Genomic DNA, 18,086 nt, shown 5'->3' on the forward strand with positions numbered 1-18,086 from the left:
TATACATGATATAATACCAGCAATAACATTATGTTCCTTGGGCTTTGGATCTGCTCTATAGAAAGTCATTACAAATAAGCAAGTAAAAAGGCTAGGTTGCACAGCTTATCAAACTACTTCTCGAAGTAAGGTGCTATAAGAAGGTGAACATTGGACATATATCCTTTTAGGTACATGGAGTGATCAACAAGGTTCAATAAATGTGAATTTAATGCCTTGCCCAAAACATGTCCTTCACAAAATGAAGAGGAAGAACTCAAGCATTCTTTGGTGGACTAGCTAGAATAATGTAGCTAATCAGGAGCAGGATGGTTGAATTTCAAGTCACCACTGATCCAGGAACCTTATAAATAACCCTGAACCAGTTAAAATCTCTTGAGTCTAACATATCCTGGAGGATGATTATGAGTGTGAAAGTATGTCACATTTGGAAGGATGATTTGATTAAAATGTAATTAAGAAAATAAAAGTTTGAAAATATAGAGCATAAACTCATAATGACCTTTTTTCTCAAATATCAAAACAAAACCATATTCTGAAGCTTTCTTACGTTCAACTGTTAGAACTAGTCCTGATAATATTTCTATTGCAGGTACCCTACTTCATGCAATGTTATCCAGAAAACTTTCTATCTTGCCCTTCAATTAAGGCATGCCATTACCCATTAAACTTTATAAACATATCTAAACATTTGGGTACAAATTTAGCAAATTCTGAGTGCCAACCTCTCTGAAGAGTGCTCCATAAAACTGAACAATATACGGGCAGTCACTACTTCGCATTACTACATCCAGATCCATTAAAAGCTGTTTCTGTTCCTTTTCATCCACTGTTGACCGAATTCTCTGAAAGAGTAAATAAGAACAAATCATTAAACTCAAGTCATAGTTGATAGATTTTTAAAATTTAAATGGATGTTATCAATCTGAACTTTTTTAGAATGGGAGAAAGTCCTAGTTTGGCGAAGACTTAAATTGAACACAAAAAAATTAAACCAGTTCTTTAATTTAATCATACAGAATACAAGAGAGAAAGGGAAAAAACCCACCATAGATAAAAGCTAACACCAGTCAGAACTTATGTTGATGCTAATATGGCTTGTTATCTGCAGCAGTGTTTCCCTGCAACACACACACTTCTATGTCCAGTGCCCATCTTCTGGTAGGCTCCTCCAATATATCCTTCCCAATAAACTTTTTGTTATTTTGTATTTCTTTATTTACAGACCCCTCACATCCCAGACATAAACTGTTTCAACTACTTCCCTCAAAATGACGCTATAGAGCACTGCACACCACAACTAGACACAAGGACAGTTTTTTTCAGAATGCCATCACTCTGCTAAACAAATAATTCCCTCAACACTGTCCAACTATTTACAAAGTCTGCACTACTATTACTATTAATCTTCTCATCACTCCTTATCACCTATCCCTTCCCACTTGTGATTGTATGATTGTAACTTTGTCGCTTGTATTCTTATGATCTATTTTGACTGTTTTCTAGTATGATTTGATTGCTTATTGTACCCTATGACTATCATTAAGTGTTGTACCTGATGATTCTTGACTCTTGACAAATGTAACTTTTCTTTTATGTACACTGAAAGCATTTGCACCAAGACAAATTCCTTGTGTGTCCAATCACACTTGGTCAATAAAGAATTCTAATTCTAATTGAAACAAGGAAAATGGAAGCTAGGAAGTGCTATTTCTCAGCAGCAGCCTTGTGAAAATTCTTTCCTTACAATTAAAGCAGGCACTATTCTTCTCAAACTGCAAAAACTATTGAAGTTGGAACTTTGTAGAATAGCGTTCAATTTACTTTGAATTACTTACAAAGATTTAACTGATATATTAAATATATATTTGATTCTGTTATCATCTGTTTCATTATCACTCTTATTAAAATATATTTTGACTAACTGAGTAGTTATTTTTGATTTTAATTTAATTTAATATTGATCCTTGATGTTTTAATGTATGTTTTTGGTGATTTTTCCCCCCAAGATGAGGAAAGTCAATAAAGATTCACTAGTATATAAATAGAACACATAAATGAAGTTTAAGCTTAAAGTTTTGAATTTGAAACAATTTGACTACTATTTACTGCAATTTATGCATTTATTCTGAATGTTGTTCCCTGTTCATAATAGCTGTGCAGACAATTGTTAATTCCATTCAGGCAAAGATAAAATTCCTAGGACCAATAAGTGAAAGAGAAATCATACAATAAATGTTGCAAATTTTTGAACGTAAGAGAAAATAACTTTCATAGATACGTTGGATAAATTTTGTCTATTAAACATCTCCTGATTACTCTATAGCATAAAAGGACATTTAAAAGTATTGTGTGTAAATATATTAAACATTTGGTATTTTATATGCAATTTAAAAGACATGCCGCATTTCTACATTTCCTTTTTAAGGAAAATGTTTGTAAATAAATACATTTAAATTTAAATTCACCACCACCAACAAAAAAAATAGCTGATGCAAATAATTCAGAAATGCATTTTTTTTTCATTAGTTGTATCTTGGAAACTGCTGGACAAACTGTAAGATATGATAAAAGCAAAGGCACCATTAGCATTCTCAAGGGAGAGAATTCTTGACTTGTAATTCCATACTACTAAAAGTCCTTAGATTATATTTGACCAAAAAGAAAAAGAGAAAGCAGACTATCAACTGTTGGTTAGAAAGATTTCTGCATATTTAAAAGCTAAGTGTGATATTCTTGTTCTAATCGATGCCAATGTTTTTTTTTAAATTTTTTATTATGCTTTGAAAATCATTATTTACAATATTTCCAAGAATGAAGGCACGACAGTTTTCATCTGGTGAACAGCAGTTCTTATAAGAAATTGTGGAAGACAAATATTTTAATCATGCAGGGTTGTCTGAACCTATGCAGACAAAAGGACTAATTATCCTCTGAGGCAACAAACCTATCTTGACAAGCTAAGAAAGGTTTCCAATTATGTATCACATGGATTTTCTATTTTGACAGGAAGAATTTCTAAAACAACATTACATCTCAGCACATTTTTTGTAATAACTAGAATAATTGGAAAAATTATATCATTACCTGAACAATGAAAGTAAGAGTACAAACAAAAGTATTATTGTATTAAAGTAATATTGCATTAACCTATATTAAAAGTAAAAGCACCAAGTCCAAAATAGTTCTTCACAATTTCTTCCTATTAATGAAAGCTTTGTAAAGCTAAATATAATTGAATTGCAAGGTATCTGACAACTGATATTACAAAAACAAAGCAATCAATTTCAGTGTTTTTCTGAGGTACACAGAGTACAGTAGTCTAAAAATGAACTTTCATGGTAAGACATGGGATTAATAAGGTGAATAAGGACTGTTCAAGCATTAATGATGGCATTATTACACTATTAATCTCATCTAAATCATGATTTTAAAAAAATATTTAAAAGCAATAACTTTATCCTAAATTGGTAGCAAGAATACCAAACTACACTGGAATCTTCTTACATTGATACTGAGTTTTGCAATAAACAAAACAGCACCACAACTTTGATGAAATGAGTACATGCCTTATTTTGTTTGTTTTGTTTTCCTTGGCTAAAGAATTATCCACCTTCAGGTTGGTGGTCGGAAGCCATCTGACAACCAAATACTAAAATATATCCAATAAAAAAAAATGCCAAACTGCTTCCTGGATTAACATTAGCTAATATGCTTAGAACTGTCTCACTAGACTACAAAAGGCAGATACAGCAGCCTCAAATCATCTCAGATCTGCATAGCTGTCTTTCTTGTCTTTTTATCCCTGAACCTCCTCAACCTTGTTTATTTCAATTGCTATTTGCAGCAAATGATGCAAAGTAGTTTTTCAGAAGGGGGATTTAATCCCTCTTTCACAAAGACATCCACAATTCTAATGCAAACTTTAGCATTTGTAAACAAACTAATTTAAAACTATGCATGTCATTGAGTTATAGCCTAAAGCAATCACATCTCACACTAAAAATCCTTATAGCAAGGATAGTCTGTTCATACTATAGATCTCTAGATTTGACCTCACTGAAATATACAGTATCCTATTCCTATCTTTCCTCCAAGGAACAGTTTCCCAATCTACACAAGCCACAAAATAGCAGACTCATAAAAATTATGTTTTATTCCAGAGGTATGCTACATGTTTTCTGGGTAATTCTTCCAGAGATATCTATCATTCTGCATCCAAGAAAACAATAAGCAAGAATCCATCTTTTTATTCAGAATTATGGATATTGAAGATATTGTCTATTATCAAAAACAAACAAAGGAATAATAAATAATATGGATAAAAGTGCCAAATCCAGTCTAAACATCTGGCTGATTATGGGATCAGATTTTTTTTAATCCTAGCTTTTTTTTGCAGTTCAGGGTCTGCATTTTTAGATCAACCAAATGTTGACCTATTCATTGTGTTTTGAATTGACTGATTGGCTTGTTGCCCTGGTAAGATTTCATGGGATAAGAATGACTGACCATCCTGAAGTCATCCAAAAAGCTTTCATGCCTAAGGCAGGACTAGAACTCACAATCACCTGGTTTTAGTCTCTTGTCTTAAACTACTAGACAAAACTGGCTCTTTCTTCTAAAGTTGATTTAACATTTATTTTCTTCTAGTAGTCTCTTTAACTCAAGCAATATCTCAGTTATTTATGGCACTAAATAAGCCATCAGTTCCACTAATCTTTATCGTTTTCCTTTAGGTCTAATCATTCCTAGAATGTTAAGATCTCCTAAGTACAGACCTGAGACCATACGTAAAGTAGTTCTTTTGTGTTTTTCTTGAATCATTAACAAACTAAGTGGCAATCTACTCATCCCAACTCTTCAGTTGTTCCTGCTTATAAGTTTCTCTCATTTTCTGAACAATCTTTTCCTTGAATAGCTGAATTATTTTTGGCATTTTATTGCCATTTCCCATAGAAATTCAGAATCTCCTCCCCCCTTTTCACTTTTAGCTGCCATTGAACAGATGTGACAGAAAGAGCTGACATAAATATTTCAAGCAGGCAAACCAATATTTAAAAGCATAAAGCATATAGGTATTCTAGATAAGATTAAAATTATGCAGCATGTAATGCTAAGCCTAGGTATGATATAAATAATGTAGAATGCATAGCTTAAGCTGACAAGTTAAAACCTAAAATGTTATATAAGTTCTGCTAATATTCGAAATCCCCACAGGAAGTCATTTTTGAATGGCTGCCCTTTCATCTCAGAATTAGTTTATGCTTAACCTCTCTGGCAGAGCTCTAAGAACTCCATAAGCTTTTTCCAGAAAATATACCAGATGGTTGTTATAAGAACTCATATACTATTCACTTTCATAATGTCTCCAAAAAGCATAATGGAAGGGAAAAAAATATAACTATAGCGTACCAAAGATGGACACTTTTAAACCACAAACTTTATTTTTATATATTTATTTATTAAATTTATATGCCTTCTATCTTCACTGTTGAAATGACTCTGCACAACTTACAAAACGATAAAAGATAAATATAAAAAGTTAAAATTTGTAAGAATTAAATAGAGACTAAAAATTAAGGAAATGAATAGAACAGGGTGATGTCTTCTCCCCCCCCCCAAAAAAACCCTATCTCCAACATAGAGCATCTCCACTTGGGCCCCAGGTCAGCTAACAGAGCCAGGTTTTAAGGTTCTTCTGAAAAACTAACAGGGTGGGGGCGGATCTCATCTGGAGCGCAGAATGTTCCAAAGGGCGGGGGCCATCCCACCAAGCAAAATTCATTTTCTGCTGGAACAAGTGAGGTGGGTCAATCCCACTGGGATGAGACAGAGCTTCAAATACCCTTCATACAGGTAGTCCTTGACTTGGGGCTGCAATTGAGTCCAATATTTCTGTTGTTAAGTGAGACATTCGTCAAGTGAGTTTTTCCCCATTTTTACAACCTTTCTTGCCATAGCTATTAAATGAATCACTGCAGTTGATAAGTTAACAACAGGTTGTTAAGTGAACCTGGCTTTCCCATTAACTTTACTTCTCAGAAGGTTGTACAAGGTGATCACATGACCTTGGGACAGAGCAATGGTCATAAGTATGAACCAGTTGCCAAGCATCTGATTTTTGATCACAAAACTATAGGAATGTTGCAATGGTCGTAAGTGTGATAAACTTTCATAAATCACTTTTTTTCCATGCTGTTGTAACTTTGAACAGTTGCTAAATGAATTGTTGTAAGTCGAAGGACTACCTATATTATGTGAGTGGTGAACTATCAAAGTCTTTACACTGAACCAAAGAGTGAGAGTAAAAACGGCTTAATGCTTTCAGACAAATTTATACTCTTTAGCAATTCAGCTCTTATTTTCAAAAGTGAATAAGCCACAGCCTCAGCTAAGATTCTTCTAATTATTTTTCTAGCATAAAACATGATTTAATAAAACTGCATCTCCCTATTTTAAGAATAAATTACACAAATTTAGGGCAAAAGAGGATAATGTCATTTCATGCTCTTTCAATCTCTTGAAATCTGATCAGTGGGACATAACAAAATGACTGCCTATTGATAAGTGTATAGCTGTTTTTAAATTCTCTGCTATAAAAAAAAAATCTAAGGGTTTATGACTAATAGTCTCTGCATTTATAGTCTACTTTTTCAATGCAAAAGTATAGTTTGCACTTTGAAAATGTATAATAAACAGATATAGATGATGTATCTATATGATTAAACTTTCAAATGATCAAATGTAAAACATGACTAACTTGTTTAGCTTTTCATCACTTGAAATGTAAAACATGCATTGTGCATGCATTAGGAAGAAGTCTCAAACTAATAACCAAACTGTATTTTTGCTGCTATTATACAATAAATATACTTCTACTGCTTGTTGCAGATCTCAGTGCTGTAGCTATCCAAACCAGCTGCAAAATGCATGTTTAACCGTTGCTTCTACAGTTAGCTGTTAGAATTTTAAAACATTTTTAAAGTTTCCAGTACATTTTCCAGTCACACCTAGTCCTTTATTGCTACAGAATGAAAAATTAGGCAACCGGGGAGAAAACAATTCTCAACATTCCCTCAGACCATATCAAGTTCTTCTGGATATGTATACTTAAAATGTAGTGATTATACTGTGTTCAGAGTTCAGATCAAAGTATTTTGATTTCATTGATATTCCTAAGAAAGTGGAATAAGAATGAGGAGAGCAGATTCCTTCATTATATTTATCATTACATTTATTTATGTACTTTAAAAGACATCTACAGTGCTCTTGGAGAAAAGCTGTGGAGAATATGTAAAATTTCATAAGCACGTTGGTTTAAATCAGTGGTTCTCAACCTGTGGTTCATGGGCGGGGGGGTAGGACGACACTGACGCAATGTCTTCATAAGGAAGTCTGTGAAGATTTGAAGAAATGTTATGATTTAAATCTTGAGTTAAGTCTTGGTGGTCCATGGCCATGGTTTGTGGCCACAAAAGATATTTAAAGGGGGGTCCATGGTGAATTAAAGGCTGAGAACCACTAGTTTAAACTAAAGATCTGTCATGAAAAAATATTGTACCTGTATCACTACAACTTTTCAACATTTTTTTAATTGCATGTTATGCATATGCAGATGTATTTTTAAAGAAAGAATGGACCTATTTTCTTCAAACTTTACATATCACATCAGATAAACCATTAATAGTACATTTCTCACTGCTAATACAGCACTTATAAAGTGCTATATAAATAACAGACACTTGTTGAGTGCTAGAGGGATGAACGTTGAATTCTCCATCATGTTTGGCCCTACTGTTGGAAGTACAAATAATTATGGGCATCACCTACTTTAACAGCCATAATTTGCCCACTTGGTTTGTGGACCATTTTGTTGACAGAACCATAAGCGCCTCGTCCAATTTCTCCAAGGTCTTTCAAGTCCTCTGCAGTAAAATCCCAATGCTGTTCAGGGGAAATCTTCAATTTTCCTGATGATTCAATGCTGTGTGTTCTCAGTCTCTCTCTGTTAAAAAATTTGGGAAGGAATTTTTCCACATTTTAAATAGTTTAAAACTTTTTTCAGCAGCACCAATCAAAAGCATTTATATAGAGGAATGTACACATAGCTAATGCAAGAAGATAAACTCCAAGAAGGAGTTGGATGGGGCAAAGTGCAAGATACTACCTTAATTGTAACTACTGCAAAGCAAACAAAAATATGTCAATTTTCTTTGAGGATATTTATAAATTCCTGGCTAAAACATGTTACTAGCTATGCTAGGAAATGTTTTATAATTTGTCCCTTTAGAATAATTATATGGCAATAACTATCTTTTTATTATCTCTACTAACAGTATCATTAAAAATTTACATCTGTAGTCATTGCATTTTTATAAGAATTGATTGATCTTAACATAAAGCCCCAAATTAGAAGGGCTTTATCTGTTCATTTAACTTACATAATTCATTATAAAGGAACTATTTTAGTTATATTTGTGAAATAAATTAAAAGCCACAAAATGATTGCTACTCATTTTTATCCCTAAAGGAAGGAAGTGTATAAAAACATTTTTGAGGCAAGAATGCCAAATAAAAATATTAAAAAAAATATCTGATAGATATAAAAGAGATATGAACTAGTTCTAACACTAACTTCTTTAACTCCCACTGAGGAAATATTTCAGAGTTACATTTCAAAGCTCTCCCAACACCGTTAAATCTGATTGTCTTGGCAAAGAAACCTTACTTTTTAGTTCTTAGACATGGCTCTTTTCATGAACGATGCTAAGCTAAGATTTGGAATTGTATGAATAAGTCTTACATACTGTTGCATATCGTCTTTTATGGTAAACTAGTATGTGATTGTATATGAACAGCACAAATCATAGTATGACTGCAAATCAAATAGAAATTATAGTTTTATTGATATTTCCAATCATAAATTGACTGAAAGATGTGCAGACAGACAGAAGGGAAAAACAAACACGTAATAGCATCACTACATATGAATGCCAATCTCCTGAGGCTTCTGATTCTCCACCCCCTACCATTTCGATATTTTCGGGGACATTAACTAACAGAATGTAGCACTAATGGAGGACTGAGAAGCACAGAATGAAGAAGGCCATATGCGGTTGGATTTTTTTTTGAACGTTTTTTTTTTTTTTGCTGTAATTGTGATACAACATTTTAGGGTTAATTATATTTTCCAGGTTTCCACCACAAAATGACAGGAAACTGTATGGCTCGCCTTCAAAAATCATCCAGTTTCAAATGGTACAGAAAAGAACCCAGGAATAGAGGAGTTTACTAACCTTTGGGACACAAAAAACATTCAGTTCTCTATAATTAATATGTACCTAGATGTTCAATGCAGTTAGGCTTTCTAACATAATTAAGTGAATAAATAATTTAAGAAGTGAAATAAAAAGTTTAGTGGAATTGAAGTTTAAGGAACACAGATCTCAAGCTTTGCCATGACACTCCTAAAAATATCAGCCCAATTAAAAGACTATCACAATGATGCTATGAATTAAGCATTCCCATGCTTCTGCTGACGTACTGCAAATTATCAGTAAAATGAAAGTGCTTGCATTTCAGGATGAACTTGAGGTGGGGAAAGTGTCAAGACACTACTGAGAAAAATAGAACTAGACATCTCAATTCCTAGAGGAAAACACTTGGATTCCCTAGTAATTGTCTTCTGCAGCCCACATTGCTGAACTTATAGTACAGGGGTGGGGAACTATAGCTCTTTTACGATTTGTGAACTGGTTGACTCAGGAATTCTGAAAGTTGACGTTCACAAATCGTAAAAGGGTCATAGTTCCCCATCCCTGGTGTAGAACATACAGCCATCAGATGAAGAATGTAACTAACAATAAATATATATATATATAACATCACACCCATACTTCCTTCCCCCACATTGGCCCTTTATATAATGTCTTGTACATCATAAGAATATAGCTCATGATCACCTGAGGTATCACAATTTTTCTAGGATTCAGAATTATCATTTTCCCACCTTCACCTTGCAAATACTCACTGCCCTCACTACTTAACTAGTCCCTTCTTAGTTTAATACAGACTTTAAATGAATAAACATGATTTAAAAATGTTAGTGGAAATTAAGTTTTTAACTTAAAAGCTTTGTTGCTTCTTTGTTGTTCAAAATTTTTTTTGGCTCTGCTCAAAATAAGCAAATTACTTCTTTTTTATCCAACCTAACATTAACACCATCATAATCTAATTTATTCAGACTATAGTTCATAACAATTTCTAATTAAAAATAAAAAAATCTATATTGAACTCAAAGGCATGACCATTAAGAAGAAACAAAAGATATAGGTTAAAGCAGGATTCAAGGTATATAACCCAATACATTTTTAAATGTCAATATAGATTTTTGAAACTATATTAAAAAGTGTTAATACCAATACATTTTTATTTTTGATAAGCACTTAGAAAAAATTTATTATTTAGATAAATTATTTACAAAACTACATTTTATCAGCCCAAGAAACCAAAAGACAAACACAAGGGGCAATTCCAATCTGCATCATCCTGAAGTGTCCAAAACTAAGGACCCAATCTCAGGAAGCAAGAGGCTCTTGTGTGCTCGGAGTTCAACCATTTGAAATTAAACACATTTTGCCTTTATCAAATACCTACTTATGATTGAGGATAAACTAACACCCTCATAAAAAACTATTTTGCAGCAATAATGGAAACAAATGTTCTTCCTGTATAACTCATATATTTTCAGTTATTTCATAAATGACTCTGTTACAGTTATTGTTCCAGTCTTTTTTCCATTGGATGGATAAACAGTTTTGCGTATCTAGGTAGAAATGCTTAACTATGGAAAATGTTTGTGTTTTCACCAAGAACTATTTTTTATCCATAGTTTGTATTTGCCTGCAAGTTCACTGTCTACAAGAGAACATCCACAAATGGGGGCAGAGCTGGAGTCACGACAATACGGTATGCGATCTTGAAGATCCGAGATCGCCACCGATATCTTTGCTCCTGGATGGTCAAAACAGATCTAAACTGTCCCGAAGAGATGATGAATGTAAAGAGCGCATCCTGTCAATCCCAGAGATACCGCAAAGTCTGTGGTAGATCCAGGAGAAGCTCTTTTTGCCAGCGGCAAAGAGGTAGCCATTAAAGCTGCTGAAGCTGGGACAGCTCCAAAACAGAAGAGAATGGAAAGAGAAAGTGTGCCGCTTTGGTGAGAGTTTTCCCTTATTTTAAGACTTGAAAATACACCCTAAAGAAAAAGAATTTGTAAAATCTAAGACAGAAGTGATTAAGCAGCGATTTTAAACAGGAAGTCAAAATTAATATTTCTTTTTTTTATTGCTGGACTTTTAACGTATTTTTTACTTTGAAACTGGACTGGTTTTCTTTTTTACCTTTCTTTTTTTTTGTTTTTCCTTTTTTGTTTTTATAATATTCTAGGTCAGAGATTCCCTTCCAGCTTTTGTTTTCTCCAGTCTTTTCTTTATTTTTAATTAATTTTTTTATTACATTTTGCTTGGAAAAGGAGGGGGAAAGTGAAAGTAGAGGAAAGTTTGTAACACTGCCAACTAGAGGCTTAGAAATATTGCTTCCGTTTTCCTCCTTTTCAACCAGACAAAGCTGAGAAAGAACTGAGGCTTCTTTTCAAGGACTTTGAGCCTGTTTGATAAGATAGAGGGGAAGAGCATGGGAGAGTGTTATTGCAGGTGCTCCTCTGGATTTCTATCAGTGGCTGGAGTCTGGTGTTGAAACTTATAGAAAGAAGATGATAAAATTCTAGAGAATACAGTTATAAAATTGTTTGGAACTTAACAAAAAGCCTTGGATAATTAAATAGGTGCAGTGTGTTACTTCTCTTTTTTTTTACGTTGGGCTATTCTCTACTTTAACAAACCCCCTCCTTATTAGTCTATTATTTCTGATAGTTATTTGGACTTTTGGAATTTGTTTTTGTTTTTCTTTGTGGCTCCCTTTTTTTTCCTTTTTATACTCGAGACTTTTTAATTGGATTAATTTGTTGAAGAACCTGAAGAACTTTACTTTTTTTTTTTTTTGCCACCCACAATACTTAACAATTTCTCCCTTTTCTGTTTATACTTTCTTCTTCTTTTGGGGGGTTTTTCCCGCTATTTAACCAATTGATTGGATTAAGGTGTACAAGAATCTGAAGAAACTTTTCTTTTATTCTGCTTCCTTTTTACTTCACTATTTTTACTTGGAATTATAACTGATCATTACAGGAGCGGATTAAGGTCTAGAAGAACCTGAAGATTTTGAATTCTTTGAAATGAGCAGGAAACTAACAGCAGCTGGTTCTTCAATTCCTGCTTCTTCCTCTTCACCATATGGAGGACAACGCTCAATACAGATGATGTTACAACAAGAAAAAGAACAGGAAAAGATGACGCTGCAGATGATAATTCAAGGAATTCAAAACATACAATCAAGAACACAGAATATTGAAAAGAGAACAGAGAAAACTGATGAAAAGGTGGAGAATATTCAACAAATGATGAAGTATGATGAGAGATTCCAAAAAAATTGAAGAAGATAAACAAAGATATAAGAAGACTGGAGATACTGATGGCAGATTAACTGTGGTTGAACAATATAAAAGTGGGATGCTGGAAGGGGAGATGGACAGATCAGAATTTTATCTTAGATTCCAAAACATAGAGGAAGAAAAGGGACAACACTTGGCAGAGATAATGATAAAATCTTGGCTGAAGCTCTGGAAATAACTAAAGAGAAGATGATGGATGAAATAGATGAGGTCTTTTGGGTTTTTACAAGGTACGCAATGAGAAATAGTTTACCAAGAGAAGTTCACATTAGATTTACAAAGAAAGCTATTAAAATGCAAATAATGCAGGTGGCAAGAGAGAAAACATTGAAATATAAAGATAAGGAGTTTGTGGTTCTGAAACAAGTACCCAGAAGAGTCAGAGAGATGAGAAGAGGATCAATTCTTGACTAAAATACTACTCAAAAAAGAGGTGAACTATAGATGGTTGATACCAGAAAGTTTAATGTTTACATGGCAGGAACAGGGACACAGAACTGACTCAATTGAGAAAGCAGAATTATTTTATACAGAATGCTTCAGATGGAAAGAGGAGACAGCAAAAGAAATGTCATTAATTGAATTCCAAGAGGACTGTCAAGCAGCAATTGAAAAAGAACAAGGTGCAATAGTGGAAAAGTGGAAGCTAGAGAACAATGAGAACCAGGATCAACTAGAGCTGCAAAACCTACTTATAAAGTATAATCATGGAAGAGAAAAAAATTGATTACAATTAATACAAAAGGACTTAATTCAGCTGTTAAACCACGGAAAACTTTCATAAATTAGAGAAATTAAAATTTGATATAATCTGCCTACAAGAAGTTCATATTAAAAAGCAATATGAACAACTGTTGATACAGCCAAAACTACGGAAAATATTTACTTCTTTGACACAATGCAAGAAAACAGGAGTGATCTTATATATCAAAGAAACTATTCCAGCGAAATTAATCCATACGGATGATGATGGAAGACTCTTAATGGTGGAAATAATGGACAACAATATGAAAACACTCCTGATAGCAATCTATGCCCTGAATGAAAATCAAGAAGAATTTTATAGAAAATTACACATGAAAATAATTGAACTGGACTATGTTAATATTTGTATGATGGGAGACTTAAATGGAATAGTAAACAATAAATTGGACTATACAACACAGGAACAACAAAGGAAAGCAGAAAGACTCTCCCTAGATCCTTTTTTAAAATTATAGATTTAAAAGATGCATGGAGAGAAAGAAGCGGTAAGACCAAACAATATACCTTCTATTCAAACAGACATTTATCATGGTCCAGAATAAATATGATATGGATGTCAACAGAATTGATCGCTAATCTCCAAAAAATAGATATTGAAACTAGTACTTGGGCAGATCACAATCCAATGACAATTAAATGGAAAGGACAAAAAAGAAGATCTAGATGGACGTTAAATAATACTATTTTAAAGGAAAAAGACTTCACACAGTGGATGGAGAAAGAATTGGCTTTTTGCTTTAGAGAAAACAAAAAAGAAGACACATCAATGCAGAATATATGGGATACAATGAAGGCATATGCCAGAGGCCTGATAATAGACTACACAAGGAAAAGAAATTTTACGAAAAGACTAGCCTCTAAGACATTAGAGGATGAGTATAAAGGACTTGAAAAAGAGTTACCAAAAATGCCACAGAAAAAGGACATTAAGTTAAAAATGGATACAATTAAATATAAAATGGGATTAATGGAAAAAGAATTAGCACAGAAAATCAGAGGTGCGAAGCAGAACTATTTTGAAGACGCAAATAAACCAGGTACCGTGTTTCTCCAACAATACGGCCTCTCCTAATAGGAAGTCCCAGCATGTTTTATAGGCATAAAATCAAATTAAGCCCTTCCCCCCAAATTAAGGGCCTATATTAAACATGCGTAATGGGGGGAATGGTGGGGGGCTTGCCGTTAGGAAGTACTTTTGTTGCATTCCCTGATATGGTGCTGCTTGAGTTGACTTCGGCGTTGGTGGGGCACTTCATATTGGGAGACCTTCCGCCACCGTTGCTTTCCCTTCTTCCCGTGCTGCCACAGCATTTAGAGCAATGCCATGGCATTTGGCACAACCACACGCAGCCAGCCAGGGCTCCTCCCTGCAACCGGAGCCCGGTGGAGACACTCGGCTTGAGGCACTCCTGTCGCTGCCTTCCCTTCGTCTTCGAAGGCAAAGCCAAGTCTTTTAAAAACGACGCCCTACTACCAGTATGAAAAAGCCTCCCCTGCCCGATAGGGCAGCCCAACCCCATGTGGGGAGGAGAATCTCCTGGGGCCACAGCACAGGATCGGCCCACCCCGGGAGAAGCACCCAGCCGCCATCCCTCTCTGGCACCAGGCAGAGTGCGAAGAGCTTCACCTGGGGCACCCAGCGCAGCTGACAAGCGGGCCCTCCTGCCCGGTGGCAGAGCTCTCGCCAAGGCAGCGAGCGCCTCCCCACCGGACCCTCTGCTCATCCCACCAGGGCGCACCGGAGCCATGCAGGGTGGGCAGAGCCAGGAAAGCGAGCCGCGGGTGCACACCCGCTTGCCAAGTGAAAGAGCCGGGCCAACCCGAGCTTGGCTTCCTTCCCAAGTCCCTCCAGATCAAACCCAAAGGGGCCATCAGGAGAGGCCACCCAAGGCAGTGATAGCGCCCACCCATCCGTGGACAGGGAGGCAAGGTGACAGCGTGCGCCGTGACCTCCTCTGAGCTGAGCCCCTCTGAGTGAGCACTTCTGCCCGATGTCCTTGCCGCTGCAGCATTTGGAGCTGCTGGCGCATTTGGAGATGCATGGGGACAGGGACGGGCTGGGTGAGGGATGGAAAGGATAGGCGGCTTCAGGCTCTCTCTGCCGGACCCGCCGGCCAGGGAAGCAGCACTGCCATTGCCTTGCCTCCCTGTCCGCGGATGGGTGGGCACTATCACTGGCTCGGGCAGCCTCTCCCAGTGGCCCCTTCGGGTTTGGGCTGGAGGGACATGGGAAGGAAGCCAAGTAGCGGTAGTAGGGCATTGTTTTTAAAAGAATTGGCTTTGTCTTCGAAGGTGAAGGGAAAGCGGCGACAGGAGCACCTGAAGCTGAGTGTCTCCGCCGGGCTCCGGTTGCAGGGAGGGGCCCTGGCTGGCCACATGTGGCTGCGCCAAACGCCGCGGTATTGCTGTAAATGCCCTGGCAGCACGGGGAGAAGGGAAAGCAACAGTGGCAGAAGGTCTCCCGATATGATGTGCCCCACCAACGCCAAGGTCAACATCCAAGTCATCACCGCCCACCCACCCGCGGATGCAAGGGGATGGGAATTAAGTCACCCCTGAAAAGACAGCCTAGCCATTTTTTCGGGGGTCAAAAAAAAATAAGGCCTGGCCTTATTTTGTGAGAAACACAGTAGATGGTTAGCATATAAACCGAGAAAGGAGAGAGAATCAAGAAAAGTATTGCAATTAATAGATGATCAAGGTCAAGCTTGCTATGGAAGTAAAGAGAAGAAAATCATATGAGATTATTATGGGAAACTATACACAAAAGAGAATATAGATGATGAAAGAGTTAAACAGTATTTACAAAATGCTAACCTACCCCAGATACCTAAATAGATAGAAATAATGTTAGAAAGCAATATAACGATGATGGAGTTAACTGAAGCACTTAAGAAGCAAAATAATGGAAAGGCACCAGGTCCAGATGGACTACCAGCGGAATTTTATAAGACATTACAACAATCATTGTATCTCCCATTGTTAGAAGTTATGAATGAAGTTATTTCAAAGAAGAGGATACCCAAATCATGGTCAGAAGCTTTTATTACACTTGTCCCAAAAGAGGATGCCGACCCACTACAAATCAAGAACTATAGACCTATTTTCCTACTAAACTCAGATTATAAAAATTTTGCTTCAATATTGGCAGAAAGACTCAAAAAATACTTAAATAACTTTATTCATCCCGATCAAAATGGATTCCTGCCAGAGACAAATCAAAGACAATATGAGAATAATTTTAGACACTTTGGAATATTATGAGGCACATCCTGAAAACAATTGGCTCTGATATTTCTAGATGCACAGAAGGCCTTTGACAATGTGAATTGGTGATTTATGTTATTACAGCTGGAGCAGATGGGCTTTGGTAAAAAATTCATCCATGCAATAGAAGTGATATATATTATAGGCAAATGGCAAAGGTAATGATAGAGGGAGAACTGACAGATTCTATTGACATAAGAAAAGGAACAAGGTTGCCCACTGTCACCTATGTTGTTTGTGTTAACTTTAGAAGTGCTAAATAGAAACATTAGAGAAGAAAAGGATATAAAAGGGATGAAAATTAAAAAGAAAGAATTTAAATTGCAAGCATTTGCGGATGATCTGGTTTTCATTTTAGAAGATCCATTAGAAACAGCATTAAAACTGGTAGAAAAGATAGAGGTATATGGAAAGGTAGCTGGTTTGAAAATAAATAAAGATAAAACAAAAATTCTGACAAAGAATATGTTATTAAGACAAAAGGAAGAATTGGCGGATGTTTTGAAAATTCAGGTCACAAATAAGATCAAGTATTTGGGAGTACATTTGACAGCAAGATGTAGCACGTTTAAAGAGAATAACTATATTAAACTCAAGCAACAGATAGCGATAGATTTGGCGAAATGGGAAAACCTACAATTATCATTAATAGGGAGAATATCGACAATCAAGATGATTATACTACCTAGAATTTTATATTTGTTTCAAACAATTCCAATTAGGCTAGGAAAAGATTATTTTGGAGATTTAAATAAAATTGTGTTGAAATATATATGGCAGGGTAAGAAAGCAAGAATAAAACTAAAAACCGCTGCAAGAAGCTAGAATAAGAGGAGGATTTGGTTTGCCTAATTGGGAATTGTACTACCAACCTACAAATCTGATGTGGGTTAAGGAATGGATAACATTAAGAAATACTAGATTGTTGACATTAGAAGGACATGATCTGTTGTTGGGGTGGCATGCCTTCCTATGGTACAAAGGAACTAAAACACAGGGGTAGTTTAGAAGACATTATATACAGGAGGCTCTGTGGTTAAATTGGGAGAAGACTAAAAGGCAAAGTTATTTGAAAATTCCAGTCTGGCTATCACATTTTCTTATCCTATAATATATAAAAAGGAACAAACAGTTAGCTATGGTGAAATATTGAATGAAAAGGGTGAACTTAAATCTATACAAAAACTAGAGGAACAAAGTATAAAGATGAATTGGTTTTCATATGCGCAAATATGTTCTAGACATGATAAAAATTTCAAAACAGAAGGTTTCTATGATAAATTTACTGATTTAGATAAGATCTTGACAGGTAAGCTAGAAGAGCAAGTCAAAGAAACAATAATTGTTTGGGGGGGAAATTTTGGATATGGGATTGAATTAGAGAAATGGCAAAAATTGTGGTCTCAAAATTATAAAATGACAATGTTAAAAGGAATTAAAAGGAATCTACAGTAAAACTTCAACAAGACTTCTAAAAGATACA

At 35.5% G+C, this 18,086-nt stretch overlaps 1 protein-coding gene across 9 annotated transcripts in view; it reads right to left on the reverse strand.

Annotated features, from left to right (window-relative positions):
- MAP2K4 (mitogen-activated protein kinase kinase 4) overlaps positions 1-18,086 on the reverse strand; it is a 67,718-nt gene that overhangs the window by 17,916 nt on the left and 31,716 nt on the right. For all 9 annotated transcript variants that reach the window (XM_087922960.1, XM_026702114.2, XM_026702113.2 and 6 more), the window contains 2 exons: positions 7,831-8,005; positions 726-845 (listed from right to left, as the gene is read on the reverse strand). In XM_087922960.1, coding sequence (XP_087779086.1) covers positions 726-845; positions 7,831-8,005 — 295 coding nt within the window. The remainder of the gene's footprint in view (positions 1-725; positions 846-7,830; positions 8,006-18,086) is intronic.

The sequence above is a fragment of the Pseudonaja textilis genome, chromosome 2 (genome assembly GCF_049901715.1).
Source record: "Pseudonaja textilis isolate UNSWEBS1 chromosome 2, rPseTex1.2, whole genome shotgun sequence".
NCBI classification, from domain to species: Eukaryota; Metazoa; Chordata; class Lepidosauria; order Squamata; family Elapidae; genus Pseudonaja; species Pseudonaja textilis.